The following is a 15,074-nucleotide window of genomic DNA, read 5'->3' as shown; positions in this document are numbered from 1 at the left end:
TGGTATATTATGTAATCATTATTATGACATTTGTCATATTCTTGAACCTTTTTAAATCAGTAGCATAAATTTTACTGGATTGGTTTTATGACATGAAAGTTGCCCCCAAACCCATGCACCTGGGCGAAAGGAGCTATCCACTGAGGGAGCTTGGTTTTACAGAGCATATCCAATGCCTGCTGGGTAAATTTAAGGAGAATAAAATAACGGAGCAAATGCAAAAAAGGCACAAGATTTCCATTTGTGGGTTAGCAGGTACAGAACAAAAATCAAAGAAAGGAAACCTTCCTCAGATTATCTGCAGGTATACGAACCTGAAGAAGTCTTTTTTTTTTAAATCCACCACAAAATATAACATAGAAAATTCATGCAAAGTATTCTGCGTACATGCTGCTGCTCCACTGATTTTCCCTCCGAGTCACTGATGTCTAACACAAAAACAATGTCTTCATTGTAACTGTTTGACACTTCTTTCCAACTTTACTTTGGCAAGCTGATGAAAACTTAGTCCAGGGAGAGCTCTTCAATTGGCTTTTCAGAAGCACTTACATATGATTTGGGAAAGATACTGAGAGAAACAAAAATATCTGGTAGTCTTTAAAAAGTTGTATAATTAGATCAGTGGCTTTAGGCTGCAGTGGAAAATATTTGCAGCACAGTGTAATGACAGACAAAGAGGAGAAGGAACGGCTGGACCAGCACTCATAAAACACAGGCGCACAGTAAGCCAGAACTGAACGCAACCACACAGCTTAAGATAATTAGATAATGGAAAGGCACTTAATGGTCCTATCAGTGTTTTCCTTCTCACACCTCCTCCATAAAATGATTAATTTAGAATTCAGGAATGTGTGTTCACTGTTTAGTCTTCAGCCTCTCCGGATTGTAACCCCTGACCCAACCAGATCACTAGAACGCCTCTGAAAACCATCAAGCATCTGCTTATCTAAACTATCCCTCGCCAAGGGACGCTCTCCTCATCATTCAATCTCCTTCCATCCTTAACCAGAACTCCACTAACAGGAGACTTCTTTTTCACCCGTGCAGACTCTAACAGGCCGGACAGGCATTTCCTCTGGGTGGGACCTGAGAGCAGAGACATTCTTGAGCCAGGCACCTCCACTTCCTGTCTCTGTTAACGCTGCTCTGAAAGACAAACTGTCTGGACCTGTGCTTATTTTACACTTTATTTGAGGCGGTTAAATAGAGCACAAAAGCAGATTGGCTTTAAATTGCAATATCACTGATGTTGAACGTAAACAAGAGTGAGACGTGCAAGCTCACAGTCGTAGAGAACGTGGAGAGAGCACAACATTGCTGTGAACACAACTAAATGATGCGAGACAGAAAACTGCAAACCATAAGATAACGATGCAATGCTGGAACATGAAAGCTAAATGAAGAATTTGAACCAATACATTTTTATGATTTCATTCATGAGGTTTAAAGTCAGCTATCACATTCCCCATCCTTCTCATTACTACTGTATCCCATTCCACTTTACCTCCCGCAGGCAAACTTCCATATCATATCTTTTATCTGAAATTCAAATTTCAGCTGTGGGAAAAAGTTAAGATAGACAATGAGACACTCAACTTCATGATCAAACTTGCATCTGGTATTGTTTGCACTATTTTAAGTGTAATGAGTCACAGCACAGCCATGGAGCCAAGAGATATCATTAGATCCTATCCCCCAGTCTGTTTACTCTCTCATGCTCCCCCCCACCCAGCTTAGATAGAAAGCTGTTGTACATTTCTAAGCCTTCACTGCTTGCAAATGTTTTCCTTTGCATGTGTGTGTGTGCATGCACACCACAGGGTGTTAAATAGAGTAGGTGTGAAAAAATTAACTAATGACCTCCTATGGCTCAACAGCTGCTCCAGAGTGTTGCTATTTGAGAGCTGGAGGCATTCAGAGAAGGAAGACGGGGGTTCTTTGTGGTTGCGAGTGTGGTGTGTTTGTGACAGCTGTCAAGTAAATGTAATTATTTATCCCTTCTTTACAAATGGCGATGGAATATAATTTGTAATGTGATATGAGCAGTTTTTAAAACTCCAGTCATTGGCCCCATCTCAAAAATGGCCGATTGTCATGTGTTAGGGTCTGTAATAGTTGCATACAGAATTTGACTGGTAAATCTGGAGCAGGTCCCATTGATGAGGCACTGAGTTAAAGCAAACAGAATTGAACGTTGTAGGAAAATAAAACCGCTTTCTAATTTTGTCATGCAGGCCTGCATCTAAAAGAAAATTGAGTAATATATGACAGATTAAAAAGTATAGAACTTACAGCAATTTAGTCATAGTAACAAAATGTAATTAGTATTTAACAAAATTGTTGCTTGAAACTTCAGTGAGGTATACGTATCATTCTATCTGTATGCCTGTGTTTGTGTTGCCATTGGAAATATGTCATCCAAAAAGGTTTATTTACCTTTTGATCAATAATTTGTTTCCTCCGTTTAATTCAGTTTGTTTCACTTATCAGCAATTTTTTAAATTCTTTTTGCGTAAAGTTAAAAACAAACCTCTTGTGTACTATAAAAACAATATAAATGTGCAAACCATTTCCTCACACTTATTCTACCCGCACCCTTTGAAACCAAAGTCTCGTTAGGTTTGGGTTACATTTGTGTGTTTCTGCTGCCCCCTAAAGGCTCACTCGGAACAAGACTCCTCCCCACGCCATATTAAAAACTTCCAACATCACCTTTATTTAACTCGCATTCAAAGACGAAGTTTGTAATTTGGAGAAACTGTTCATGTGGTGAACGACTAATAATATGACCGTGTTTAGAGATAACACAACAGGTCACTCCTCCACTTTGGTACTAGACAAAAAACAACTCTTCTCTTCACAGCTAACAGTGCGTTTGCAGAGTTCAGTTTATCAGTGCCGACTCATCAGTAGTGCTTTTCTCACTTTTTCTCACACAGGGAATGGAGAAGATCAATCTGCTCAGCGTATTCAAATCCAGGCCTGTGGGGAAGAACATAGCAGCCATGTTAAAGAGGAACCTGAAAAAAGGATGAGCAGCTCCTGTTTTGGAAATGAATAAAATACATTACCATATACAACAAACAAACCCACAGTTTCTACAACCATCTCACCGTCCGGGTGTCTCCAGGATCAGAGGGACGTTGTCCAGCCTGGGCTCATTGACAATTTCTTGAAATGCAGAGATTCCAATGTGACCTTTACCGATATCTTCATGCCGATCCAGGTTACAGCCAAGTTTACCTTCAGGTTACACAGAAAGAATAAGGAAAGACAACTAGAGACTTGCATGTGTGATTTTTCTGTCTCTATGCCCTGGCTATACCTTTGGAATCATTAAGATGAATGGCCTTGAGGTAGTGGAGCCCCACTTCTTGGTCAAACTCATCCAGCATGGCCTTCACGCCTCCCTCTGCAGCAAGGTCGTATCCTCCCAAGACGAGACATAAAACAACAATTGAGCACAGAAAGAAACTCTCGTCTTATGCCAGGTTGAATATTTTAAGGTATCACAGCCCTGTTGGACAGAAAACAAATTTGAGGTTAACAGGCTGCTATCAGGTTTCACTCACCTGCTGCAAATGCATGGCAGGTATCCAGACATACTCCTACTCTGGTCTGGTCTCGCACTCTGTCTATGATGCTCTTTAGCTCACAAAACTTGCCGCCCACCGTACTGCCTTGGCCACTCATGTTCTCTAACACTGACCACACAGAAAGCCCGGAGAGCGAGAGACAAAGAAAGAATAAAAAAGGTTTTTAATATGACACACTCATACATTTGTAATATTTCTCTGTCGTTATCTCTTCAAACAGAGTCTGAACGCAGCTTTTGCTGTTGTATTCTGCTGTACGGTTTACCCCAGGTGTCAACAAGTAAAAGGCCCAGGTACACTCTTGGTTGCGTCCATCACGCCACACAATGTGCTACCTATGCTCACATCTAAACCTATCAAACGCAGAACAGCTAACATGACATCATACCTTTGTACTGTGGGAGAAAGTTGGAGAGCGAGAGCACCCAGTCAATCAGCAGGGTCGAACCCCAGACTTTCTTGATGGGAGGTGACAGCTCCAACCACTGAAAGTTGCACTGGCATTTATGTCAAACTTTCGTTAACATTAAAATGTCAGGCAAAGTTCAAATGGCTTTGTATTTAACAGACGTGCCATGCAAACATCATTCCTGTTGATAGGCATCAAAATCCAGTCATCAGGCACTTCATTAGATATGCATCTAATTAGTCACATGGCAGCAACTCAATGCAGGGAGAATTAAAAAAATTTAAGTGACCTGGAATGTCGCATGGTTGGGCTGGTCTAAATATTATAGAAACTGATGATTTTCTAGGATTTTCCCACTTCTATCGTTTACAGAGAACCATCCAAAAAAGAAAAAATATCAATTGGGTGTCAATTCCTTGTTGATGCCAGAAGTCAGAGGAAAATGGTAAGACTGCTCTGAGATGATAGACATGCAAAGGTAATTTAAATAACCACTTGTTACAACCATGATATGCAGAAGAGCACAAACACAAAACACATCAAATCTTGAAGTAGATGGGCTACAACAGCAGAAGACCAGAATGGGTCCCACTCCTCTGAGCTAAGAGTAGAAAACTGAGGATACGGTTAAAATCAGCTCACCAAAACTACACAACAGGAGAGTGGAGAAACATTACTTGGTCTGATGAGTTTGGATGGTAGGGTCTGAATTTTCTTTATTGTTGGTACTGTACTCAAATGGTATTAAGGCAGTTCTAAAGGCAAAAGTGGGTCCAGCCCCACAGTAGCATGGATTATCTAATAAAGGTTTTACTGAGTGTATAGAATAACTATATATAAAGAGACTTAGTCCACTAACAGAAAGCTTAACAACATGAAGTTATATTTTGTGTAGGGATTCTTTGGATTCTTGTGTTAGAAAAACTCCGACCTGACTCTACTACCTCTATGCTACAAGCGCCGCCACAAACAGTCCTCTGGGTGATCACGTTTTTGTAGGCTTTGCTGGTGTGGAATGTGCTGCCTCCACTCTAAAGGTTTGCAGATTCAGTAGATTCCTTTTAAAAAGTCTGCAAAAGGCATATCTGTTTAGTCAAGCCTTTCGGTAATATGTATTCACCAGAGACCAGATGTATAACTGGAGTGTACACAAAAACGTACATACGCCTTTCCCTGCCCACCCACACAGGCTTGATGGAGCACTTTGTGTATTAAGGCATAAATCACTGAGTTTTTGACAACTGGTTCTTTGCTACATTGTTTATCTCCCTTTTGTACTTTGGCTTAAAAACTCATCTTTTAGAAACGGGGAGGATAGGACATTTAGTAAGATTGACATGCACTGCTAATTGGTTTACAGTATGCCAGAGCAGCTACTGACCTTTACGGCAATGATTTATAGTCCTCTGCTGGACAGCACAGGATTTAGAACCAAATACAATAAAGAAGTGCTTTATGACATATGGTTTATAAAAGATGGATACAATCACTATGGCGTCATTAATTAGTAAAGTCTTGTTATGAAACCTCTGGCTGAGCTTTGTTGCTATGCTATTGGGTTCTTTCTGTTTTGAAAACCAGGTGAGCAAGTTCATACGGTAGTTACTTGCCACAGGCCCACACTAAGGTCTACCCAATTTTGTGCTCCTTCATATGCATTTTCTATAATATGAACTTCATGCTGTATTTAAATAAGACTTCAAACCAGCTATAAACCCACTGGTATAGTGCCTGCTGAGGTCAGAGATCAAAGTCAAATCCAGAAAAAGCTGGGAAAAACAGGATTTGTTTTGGTTCTTAGCCATGTGGGGCCATTCAGGTTTCACTGACAATTATGGCTAATACTTTTCTTTAGCCTGATCAGTGCTCTGTACAGTGGCAGTACAGATTAAACATTTATATAGTTTTATTGCTTTTTATGTTCAGTGCCGCCATCTTGGATTGCTAACTCAGGGCATGTTGGTCTGCTTCAATTTTCCAAGTGGGAAATCAGAGCTGAAGGGGCGTTCCACAAAAAAGTTTCGACTGGGAACTTGGAATTTTCAGTTGTTGTCTTATTCGTGAAACCACAATTTCTGCAACCAGAGTTGCTGCCCCCTGTTGGTTATTAGAAAGAATGCACTGGCTTCACTTTTCAGACTGGGAACCTATGTCCATCTTTTAGATGGAGTCTATGAGTTTTATTATTACCTCTGGCAGTGTCTCTGCATATGGGTTTCATCAAAAAGGCAATGACTACAAGGTAGATACACACTGCTGGTTGTTTCAGGTGCTCTGGCGGCCCTCTGTACCTGTAACCACTGATGGTGTTTGCTGGTGAGCATAATTGATGGCGCTCGCAATCTTGTCCACACACTGCTCAGTGGTGATGGTACCCAGGGAGGAGCCGGGGTGGAAGTTATAGAGGCTGAGACCCAGGAGGTTGCAGCGGCTGAGCTCGTCCACCAGCATGGCCTGGCTCTTTTCAAACACATCTAGTTGAAAACATGGCATGCAGGTTAGACCAAAACGGAGAATAATTCTGCAAAGTATAATAAGAGATAACTAGGCATGAAAGGAATGGTAGACAATAATCAGTGTCTGACGGACCCTCTTTAGGAGATCCACAGTTCATCAGGTAGGAACCATGAGGCAAGATATGAGCTGGGTCAAACCCCTGTTGGGAACACAGCTCCTGAAACTTTGCTGCAGCTGTATGGTCCAATGCAGGCCTCTTCCACGATCGCTGGGAGCCCAGGAACAGGGCGAAACTGCTGCCACCCATCTCTGTACAGGACTCCACGGCTTTCCATATCCCACCTGTGGACGTGACGTCACACAAGTGTAAGTAAGTGTGTTTATCTTAAAGGGTTCCAAGAAGACGACATTAGGCCCTACCTTGAATGCCAACATGAGCTCCAATGTACTTCTTAGTTGCGCGGATGTTCTTCCTGTGTCCTCTCTCCTCGGTGTCCTCGCCCTCCTTTACTCCTGCAGAGGCATCCTCGTTTTTCCTTTTCCTCGTTCCCCTTTTTCTCTGACTCATGCTATGAAGAGAAAGTTGTAAGCAGCCCTTACGAAATAAGCAATAAGTTGACTGTCAGAAGTTTATGGAGGTCAAATAGCCTGTTTTATGCATCCCTCCAGGCAGAAGCCAGCCAGTCAGAGGGCTTCCACGCAGCTGCTACAGGCTGGTCATTGGAGACGCTTCATGCTGAGCAGCAAAATGGCCGCCCGTCACCCGACTGACTCCACAGCGCTTTGAATTTAAATTCTTCTGCACATTAGGGTTTACACTATTATAACGGTAGTGCTCACGAACCAGTACGTTATTACGCGTGTATTTTCATTTTCTGACACTTTACTTGATTCTCCGCTCAGGCGTCGCTGTTCTTGTAGCCTCGACGAATGCCTCAAAAAGCTAGAAAAAAATCGCACTGAAGCACTTTAGCTAAGCTAGCTAGCACGCTAGCGTATCTTCATATGTGATTCCCGAGGTAAGTGGGTGAATTTTTTACATTTCTCGGCGTTGCACTGGGACGTTGTTTGAATGCATGCGAGTGGGCTGCATCTTAATGGAATGCCATGCCACGGCGCTTGCAAACCAAGCTAGCGCCATTAACCTGGCTACTTGTAATTGCTGCTGTCACTGGATAATGCTACCTTAGCTTATCTGGCTAATGTTCGGTAGCATTAGCGCCGTTTTAGCTGTATTTTTGGCACTGCGTTAGCTGAGCTGGGTATTTGGCCCTCTTATGTGTTTGCTGTTCAAGAACGTTGTGTACACTTAATAGAGCAGTTACTGAACTTGCGTTGGTTTGAACTCGTTAATGTCTGCTGTGCACCGTGTCCACGTATTTTAGTCTGAACCCCTCCTTAACGTTAGCCTCGACGAAATATTTTATTAGCAGCAGCTGCTGAACTTGCCGCTTGTGTAAACCTGAAGGGGCGAGGATGAATGTGTCTGACTATTTCAGCTAAAGCGGATTTATTCACCCGTGTCTTCGGTTTTTGAATATGCCTTTCCATTTAAGCTCAAAACTCAAACCTTTTTGTGCTGTGGGGCTAGCTGCCGAATGCTGGTGAGCTTGGAATAACGTTGACAGGTATGTCACGCATAAGCTGCTGGATAAGGTTTACTATACTGCAGATCTGACAGATTGAAATAACATCGTGATGATGTCTGGCTTTCTGATACTTCTGGCCTGAGATCATAAATGCTTCAAGGACGATGACAAGTCGCTGTCCCCAAATGTAGGAATCCTGCTTTATGGAAGTGTTAACGACACGAAGCAAAAACGAAACCAACATAAGACCGAGGCAGCCGGAGCATACCAGATTGCTTGGGTTTTTCTTTAAACGAGCCCCTTTAAAGGAGAAAACTAACGACTTGTGTTTTAACGTGCTAACATGAACCCAGACATGCTAATGTTGCGGTTATTGCCATATTGTAATGCATACATGATTTACATTTTGCGCATTTACGGGCGCTTCCCTGGTTCCGCTCTAATAGAAATGAATGACATTTCTATCACCCTGTTAAATAAACAGTATAAACCATTCGTTTCTTTTAAAAATCGTAGTATAGCTCAGCTGTTCCATCTTCAAACTGAAAAATCTAACAATACCATGTTTAGCTTGTCCCTGACATCCATCCTGCTCTAGGGATCATAGAGGAGCTATGGGGAATCCTAATGACAATGCACTCTTTGCTGTAGCTGAAATCTGCTTTTTTTATTATTCTTATTTTATTTATTTAAAGCCAGTAAAGAGTATGATTCTGGGTTTGTAACTGCCAGCACACTGTCTCAAAAACAAATCTAGATTTCAAACTTTCAGTTTATCTGTTATGGGTTCCTGGATATGTAGGTCCAGTCAATCAAGCTTAACTGATTGGACCTACAGGACCTAAAGGTCCATTTATCCAATTGTCCAGTGGAAGTGTAGTGACAGAGATTGTGTCTGATATGGAGTTAGAATTAAATGTTTTCTTTTTTTTTCCCTTGAATAAATTTGGTTTACAGGAAAAATCTAGAAAATATGAAAACAAACTGTTGCTTGTTCTAATATAGTTGATACAAAATTACAATTTTGAATAGCCTGCTATTTTTTCTACAGAAGAAAGGAGCATCAGGACAGGAGCAGTAGTTCATGGAAGACAAGAAAAGGAAAAAAGACGAAAAAAGGAAAAGGGAAGCCTCTCAGAAGGTGAGTGTGTTTGTATTACCAGATTTCATGTCCTCTAGGACAGATATTCTCAAATTCAAATGAACGTTTGTATCTTGACACAGTATGCAGGCAGTAAAATATGTGCACATTCACCCATATCATTTAAAATGGCAGTTCTGCATGGATATATGTATGGTTCTATTAAAGTGACTTCAGTGTGCTCTCTTATCTCAGGTGGACACATTTGAACTGTCACATTAAGTCAGTGGGTTCAACAACAGCATTTAGTTTGGATTTTGAATTTTTGATCTTACATTATGCCATTTCAGATTTTTGGTATACACGTATATACAATTTAACTATGTTTGACAAGATACCTGATTCATGATCTTGGCTAATTTGGGCTTCCTGAAGCTATGGAGTTGCAGTCAACACTGCAGCTGTTGAACTTGTTGCAATGAAATCTCTTGTCCTTAAATGTCCTTAGATGTTACATTAATTTTGTGAGGACTAAATGTTGACAGATTATGTGAATAGTGAAAGACTAATAATATAAAAAAAAAAAACAGTTTCCTTTCTTTGTCTGGCTCAAAAAGAAACAAAAAACAAACTAAATTTTAACACGACTTTCTGCTTCTCTTCATTTTAGGTTGCAGAGCAAAAAAACAAAGGTAAGCAGCACAGTGATGTATTTTTATGGAGTTTGATATAAATATTAGTTTGCTCCTAAATATTTTTATGTCTAAAAAGATTGTGATGGCATCACAGTCACAGTAACATTATTTCTCTAGCTTAATAATGTGTTGGACAACACTTGATGCATTTTTTAATTTTTAAACGAGAGCACATTCATCTGCATCAGCGATTTCTTTGTTTTATAGTCCAGTTTGTTATCCATTTCTGGCAAATGCTTGATTAGAGGTTACATTTGAAGTAAATAAAACTTGCATTCTTAAAATGCACCTGCTTAAACAAATATCTCTCTCACCTCCTTGCTCTTCTTGTAGTGCCAGACTTGACTAAGCCGGCTTCTGCCCAGTCTTCTGCTACCCAGAGCAGCTCTGCCTCCCCCAGCCCTGGACCCACCCCCTCTGCCTCCCCATCTCCAGCCACCTCAGGCCCTGGCAGTGCTGCCACCCCATCACAGGGCGGCAACAATGCCAAGCGCCTGGCAGTGGCCAACGGACAGCCCACCTCCACCACCAGTTCTTCCTCCACCGCTGGCGGCTCCAGTGTTGCTGGAAACAGCAGTGCAAGTAGCGGAGGCGGAGCTCAGGCGCCTCAGCAGCCACCGCGCTACATGCCGAGAGAAGTGCCGCCACGATTCCGCTGCCAGCAGGACCATAAAGTGCTACTGAAGAGGGGTCAGCCACCACTGTCCTCCATGCTGCTGGGAGGGGGGGTGGGAGGAGATGGCCCCAATGCAAACATGGCTGCTGTTTCAGGTAAGTGTTAACAATGCTGTTGGTCACAAGTATTAAAGCGGGTTTGTCAACTAATCACAGGGTGGTGTTTTTGGTGTAGAGTCTCCTGTCTGCTTGCTAAAGAGTAATTTGAAAAAGGAGTTCCTCACGATGGCAGGCAAGCATTGAAGGCCTGCAACCTGTGATGTGTTTGTGAAATAGAGGCTATTGTCACACATTAATTCTGGGAAATGTCAGGAAAATCAAGTTAATGCATAATCTAGATGGTTTTCTCACATAGCAGAAAACAGGAGATGGGTGATTAAACCAGTATTGTTTGTATTATTAGTCAAGGGTGCTACCTTGGCCATGTGTGAACAGAGCAGAGAAGATGTCTGCTTCCTCACTGTGAATTCTCAGAATTGTTTCCTGTCTGATGTGACTGACTCAAACATTTGGAGCAAATGTAAACATTTGAAGCTCCACCTGGTGTGTCTCTGCATGTTTGGAAACCGCTGTTGTAAAGCACTGTCTGATCCGCAAGCGTTACATAGCTCTGTCAAAGCACAGGTCATTTACTGCATTATTTAATGTTTTTTGTTCTTTTTTTGTTTTGTTTTTTTAACTGATGAAGAGTCTAAAGTTGTTCTTTTGTGGGATTTACTTTTACAGATTCCGGCACAGCAGCCTCCTCATTGGCTCTCACCTCATCATCAGTTGCTGCTTCTACTACTACTTCTAATTATGCAAATTCCATGTGGGGGGCAAGCTCAGGCAGCCAGGCCTCCTCTCAGGGCAGGGAGAAGGTGATTGTTGATGGCAATGACCTAGAGGAGTGGCCTAGTATTGCTGGCAGTGATGGAGGGAGCAGCGGCAACAACGGAATGCCTGTGAATAGCATTAGTGCCTCTGGCAACCAATCCTCACCCACTTCCTCGTTCTCTTTGCCCAATGAATGTATGCAGTCGTCCAGCAGTTCAGCGTGGGTGACGGCTGCCTCCCAGGGTCATCTTGGAGGAGGTATTGCAGTAACTGCAGCTGGGCCTCTGCTACAACAGTCCTCCTCACTTTCCAAAGCCCCCGCTGTGCCAGGGAGCCATGATGCCAGTGGCTCCGTTGATGGCAGCAGTGGGATTCCAGGTGCCAACTTCAATCCAAATGCCAACCCTTCAGCCTGGCCTGCACTGGTGCAGCAGGATGGCCCCGCTGCTGTAGGTGAAGGAGGTCAGTCTTCCTTTCACCATCAGGGCCCTGGCGGGTCTGCCAACAACTCTGCTTCCCTAGGGGCAGCCGGTGTCCTGGGGGGTCACCCATCTTTATCTGTGAATCAATCAAACACCCATCAGCACCAACTTCACCAAATGCCATCCAGAGACAGAGAAATGGGTGGAGGGAATTGGGATAGTAAATCAGCGGGACCAAAAATTGCGGGGGGAGAAGGGATAGGGGGAGGAATGGACCATGGTGCGGGAGGAAGTGGGATGAGTGAAGAGCACAGCCTTGTCTCCTCATGGAGAGGCCAGCCTTCTTACCCTGCAGCTAACTCCAAAAAGGGTGCCTCAAGGACTGATGGTTGGGAGAGTGGAGGAACTTGCACGGGGGTATTTGGAGCTGCAGAAGGGGATAATGGGACTTCAGGTTGGGGTTATCCAAGTTCCACAAGTGGGGTTAATGTTTGGGGTAGTGCTGGAAATGGGGGCAACATGACTCAAACCTCTGGGGTATCTCAGGGAGGGTGGGGGTTATCGGGAGATGGTGGTGAAAGAGGGATTTCTGGTAGTGAGTGGGGTGGAAACTCTGGTGGGGTTGGTGGACCGAATCCAGGAGGTGAGGGAATGAGTGGAGCCTGCAGCAGTAACAGCAGCAGTAGTGGAGGCAGCACAGCAGGGAACCCGCCCACTGCTTCCTCCTCTTCCTCAACAGCCACCACTACTACCAGAGCCTGGGACAATCAGAAAGGAGAGAGTGAAACGGGAGAATGGGGTGAGGGTGTAGGAGGACAAGGAGGATCGTCGTCCAGTGGTGGAAATTCTAGAAGTGGGGGCGCGCCTAATAGCAGCCGACCACGTTGGCAGGCAGTTGATGCAGAAGCTGCCTTACAGAGCCTGCTAAATCGCTCTGATCTGGATCCTCGGGTCCTGTCTAACACAGGCTGGGGCCAGACACAGATCCGCCAAAACACAGAATGGAACATTGATAAACATGCAGGACAGAGTAAAGGTGGATCCTCATCAGCTACATCAAAACATCCACCTTCTCTCGGTGGTCCTTCTCAATATTCTAGTGGACCTAGGACCTTAAGCACTGATTCTGTGACTCCAGGGGTCAGCCCTTCCCTGGTTCCATCCACTGGGTCCTCTGGTGAGGGCTGGGAGAGCAGCAGCAACAGTAGCAGTAGTGGGGCTTCTTTGTCTGGGAGAGCCCCACCACCTATCGGCCCCAACATGAGAAATATTGGCGTATCACAATCTGGGCCAGTGACTCCAACTGGACCTGTTATAGGGTCAGGGGTAGTGCCAGGCCCTAGCCAACAGGGGAAAGCTACAGGCTGGGGTGGAGGAGGGATGGGGGCTGGGGATTGCCAGGAAGCCACAGGTTGGGGTAGTGATGAATACAGAGGCAATAGTAGAGGAGAAAAAGGAGGATGGGGTGATCTTGGGAAACAAAGTGACTCTGTGACTGGATGCTGGGGAAGAAGTCAGGATGAAAAAGGGACAGGAGGGTGGAAAGACATGGGTGGGAATGGAGGGGGTGGGTGGGGATCAGAACAGAAGGCTGGGGTAGGTAAGAATTGGGGAGAGCAAGACTCCAAATTAAACAGTGGTGGAGGAGGGTGGGGAGATGAGAGGAAGAATGGAGGAGGGCACTCAGGTGGGGATTTAGGTGTGGGTGGGTGGGGAGACTGGGGTGAAAGTGCTCCCCGGAGGACCTGGGGGGCAGGGGGTACAGGTGGTGGAGGAAGTGGAGGAGGGGGTATTGGTGTTGTTGGAGGCATGGGGTCCAAACCCCAACAAAGTTGGAGTGGAGGAAACAAAATGCACCAGATGCCAAACAGCCAGTCGGGCTCCATCACAGGCCCACAGGCACAACTGCAACAGCAACAATCACAGCATCCACAGCTGCACCAAGCAATGGACCAAGGGGCTATGCAAGGGGGTGGGGGGAGGAAACTCATCTCTCAAGCCCAGAATCAGAACCAAAGCTCAGGCTGGACTTCAGGGCCCATCCCTGGTGTCCCTGGAGGAGATGGAAGTGGATCTGAACCAAGCGGCTGGGAGGAACCCTCGCCGCAGTCCATAAGCCGGAAGAATGAAGTAGATGATGGAACATCAGCATGGGGAGACCCAGATCATTACAAACCGGTCAACCTGTGGGATAAGAACAGTGGTCATGCAGTCCAGGGCCAGGCCCAGGGCCCGGCCCAGGCCCAGCAGCAGCAACAGCAGCAGCAACAGCAGCAGCAGCAGCAACAGCAGCAGCAACAGCAACAGCAGGGACCTCCAGTGCAGCAGCAGCCCAGCAGGCAGACTGCAGCACTTGGAGGTAACAGAGACTTCAACACTGGACCTGGGAAGTCTTCCGCTATGGGTAAGTTATTAGGAATTTAATTTAACTAACCAGGGTGTAATCATAAGTTCCATAACTCAACCCATACAAATCCACAACAATACCTGATAATTTTTTTTTTTTATCAATTTCTTGTTCCAGTTCGTCTCCCTGTTCACCTCTGTTAATTTCTTTTATCTGACTGTTTGCATTTCCGCCATCATGTCAAAGTGTACTCAAAGAGCAGTGATAAACTTATGGAGGAAACTGATCTGTCCTAGATATTGAGAATCATTGCTGGTAATCATAGCTGGCCTCAGATTCCAAACAGGACTTTTTAGTGGTATAGTTATAGTTTTCAAACCTGAATGCAACCTGCCGCATGCTTATCATTTCTGTCACTGTTTATTATTTGTGCATTTTGAATTAGTCTCCCTCAGGGTCAGACTCAAGTCTGCATAAAGACATTACTCACTGAACGTGCTGCGCAAAAAAACAATGCGAAATTCAGAATTCTACGGATCAGAACCAGCCAAATAACCTGTATACACACCAAGCGCGTTGCATTTTTGTAGAATTCTTTTTTTAAAGACTGAAATAAAAAATGAGGTTGACATGAAGTGATGAAGAGCTGGTCCTGATGTTTATAAACAAGAAAATGAAGAAACAAATTCTTGGTTCATCCAGTTCTCACAGGAAGGCAGGAGTAGGGAGAATTTCATGGTTTGATCCAGGAGTTGAAGATGTATCACGGCTTTCTTACGTATGAAAGGATGTCATAGGCGAGTTTGAACACTTCTTGGCAGAGTTGGGAACACAATTTCAGAGAGCCGAGTGTGTTTAGCTGTGTGTCTGAGGTAAAATGGTATCATTTTATTATTTCCATATAGGGCTGCTCAATTAATCACGATTACGATCTGGGCTTTCAACGATCATTAAAAATGACTGAGCCGATTATTAGCCCCTCCCTCA

At 44.1% G+C, this 15,074-nt stretch overlaps 2 protein-coding genes across 7 annotated transcripts in view; one reads left to right on the top strand and one right to left on the bottom strand.

The window, feature by feature from the left end:
* Positions 1-247: 247 nt before the first annotated feature.
* On the bottom strand, positions 248-7,174 carry LOC146663184 (uncharacterized). 2 transcript variants are annotated; one of them, XM_085415787.1, is made up of 7 exons: positions 6,883-7,174; positions 6,595-6,804; positions 6,297-6,479; positions 3,573-3,704; positions 3,326-3,430; positions 3,094-3,243; positions 248-2,982 (listed from the first exon to the last, which is right to left on the bottom strand). In XM_085415787.1, exons 1-6 carry the CDS (start codon positions 7,028-7,030, stop codon positions 3,110-3,112), a joined length of 912 nt encoding a protein of 303 aa, XP_085271913.1. In that variant the 5' UTR covers positions 7,031-7,174; the 3' UTR covers positions 248-2,982; positions 3,094-3,109. The 2 variants fall into 2 exon arrangements, with proteins under 2 accessions (XP_085271913.1, XP_085271912.1); XM_085415786.1 differs by having other exon boundaries at positions 3,114-3,243; positions 6,883-7,173.
* Positions 6,693-15,074, top strand: part of tnrc6ba (trinucleotide repeat containing adaptor 6Ba) — a 27,585-nt gene continuing 19,203 nt past the window's right edge. Inside the window, exons 1-5 of one of the 5 annotated variants that reach the window (XM_085415781.1) lie at positions 6,693-6,828; positions 9,103-9,192; positions 9,803-9,824; positions 10,161-10,598; positions 11,229-14,144. In XM_085415781.1, the coding sequence (XP_085271907.1) occupies positions 9,136-9,192; positions 9,803-9,824; positions 10,161-10,598; positions 11,229-14,144 (3,433 nt within the window). In that variant the 5' untranslated portion in view covers positions 6,693-6,828; positions 9,103-9,135. Of the gene's footprint in view, positions 6,829-7,193; positions 7,482-7,533; positions 8,091-9,102; positions 9,193-9,802; positions 9,825-10,160; positions 10,599-11,228; positions 14,145-15,074 lie in introns of those variants that run through there. The other 4 variants (XM_085415783.1, XM_085415780.1, XM_085415785.1 and 1 more) reach the window with 4 other exon arrangements.

This window comes from Rhamphochromis longiceps, linkage group LG8 (assembly GCF_057381845.1).
Source record: "Rhamphochromis longiceps isolate RC_006_pf linkage group LG8, R_longiceps_female_GT1.1, whole genome shotgun sequence".
NCBI lineage: Eukaryota > Metazoa > Chordata > Actinopteri > Cichliformes > Cichlidae > Rhamphochromis > Rhamphochromis longiceps.
Note: the sequence above shows the minus strand (reverse complement) of the source record. Positions and strands in the feature narration are given on the sequence as shown.

Excerpts from the sequence above, each read along its gene's own strand:
- LOC146663184 (XM_085415786.1), bottom strand. The coding sequence starts at position 7,030 with ATGAGTCAGAGAAAAAGGGGAACGAGGAAAAGGAAAAACGAGGATGCC. Across the intron at positions 6,805-6,882 it reads AGCTCATGTTGGCATTCAAG|GTGGGATATGGAAAGCCGTG; the intron begins GTAGGGCCTAAT and ends TCACGTCCACAG. Across the intron at positions 3,244-3,325 it reads TCATCTTAATGATTCCAAAG|GTAAACTTGGCTGTAACCTG; the intron begins GTATAGCCAGGG and ends TGTAACCTGAAG.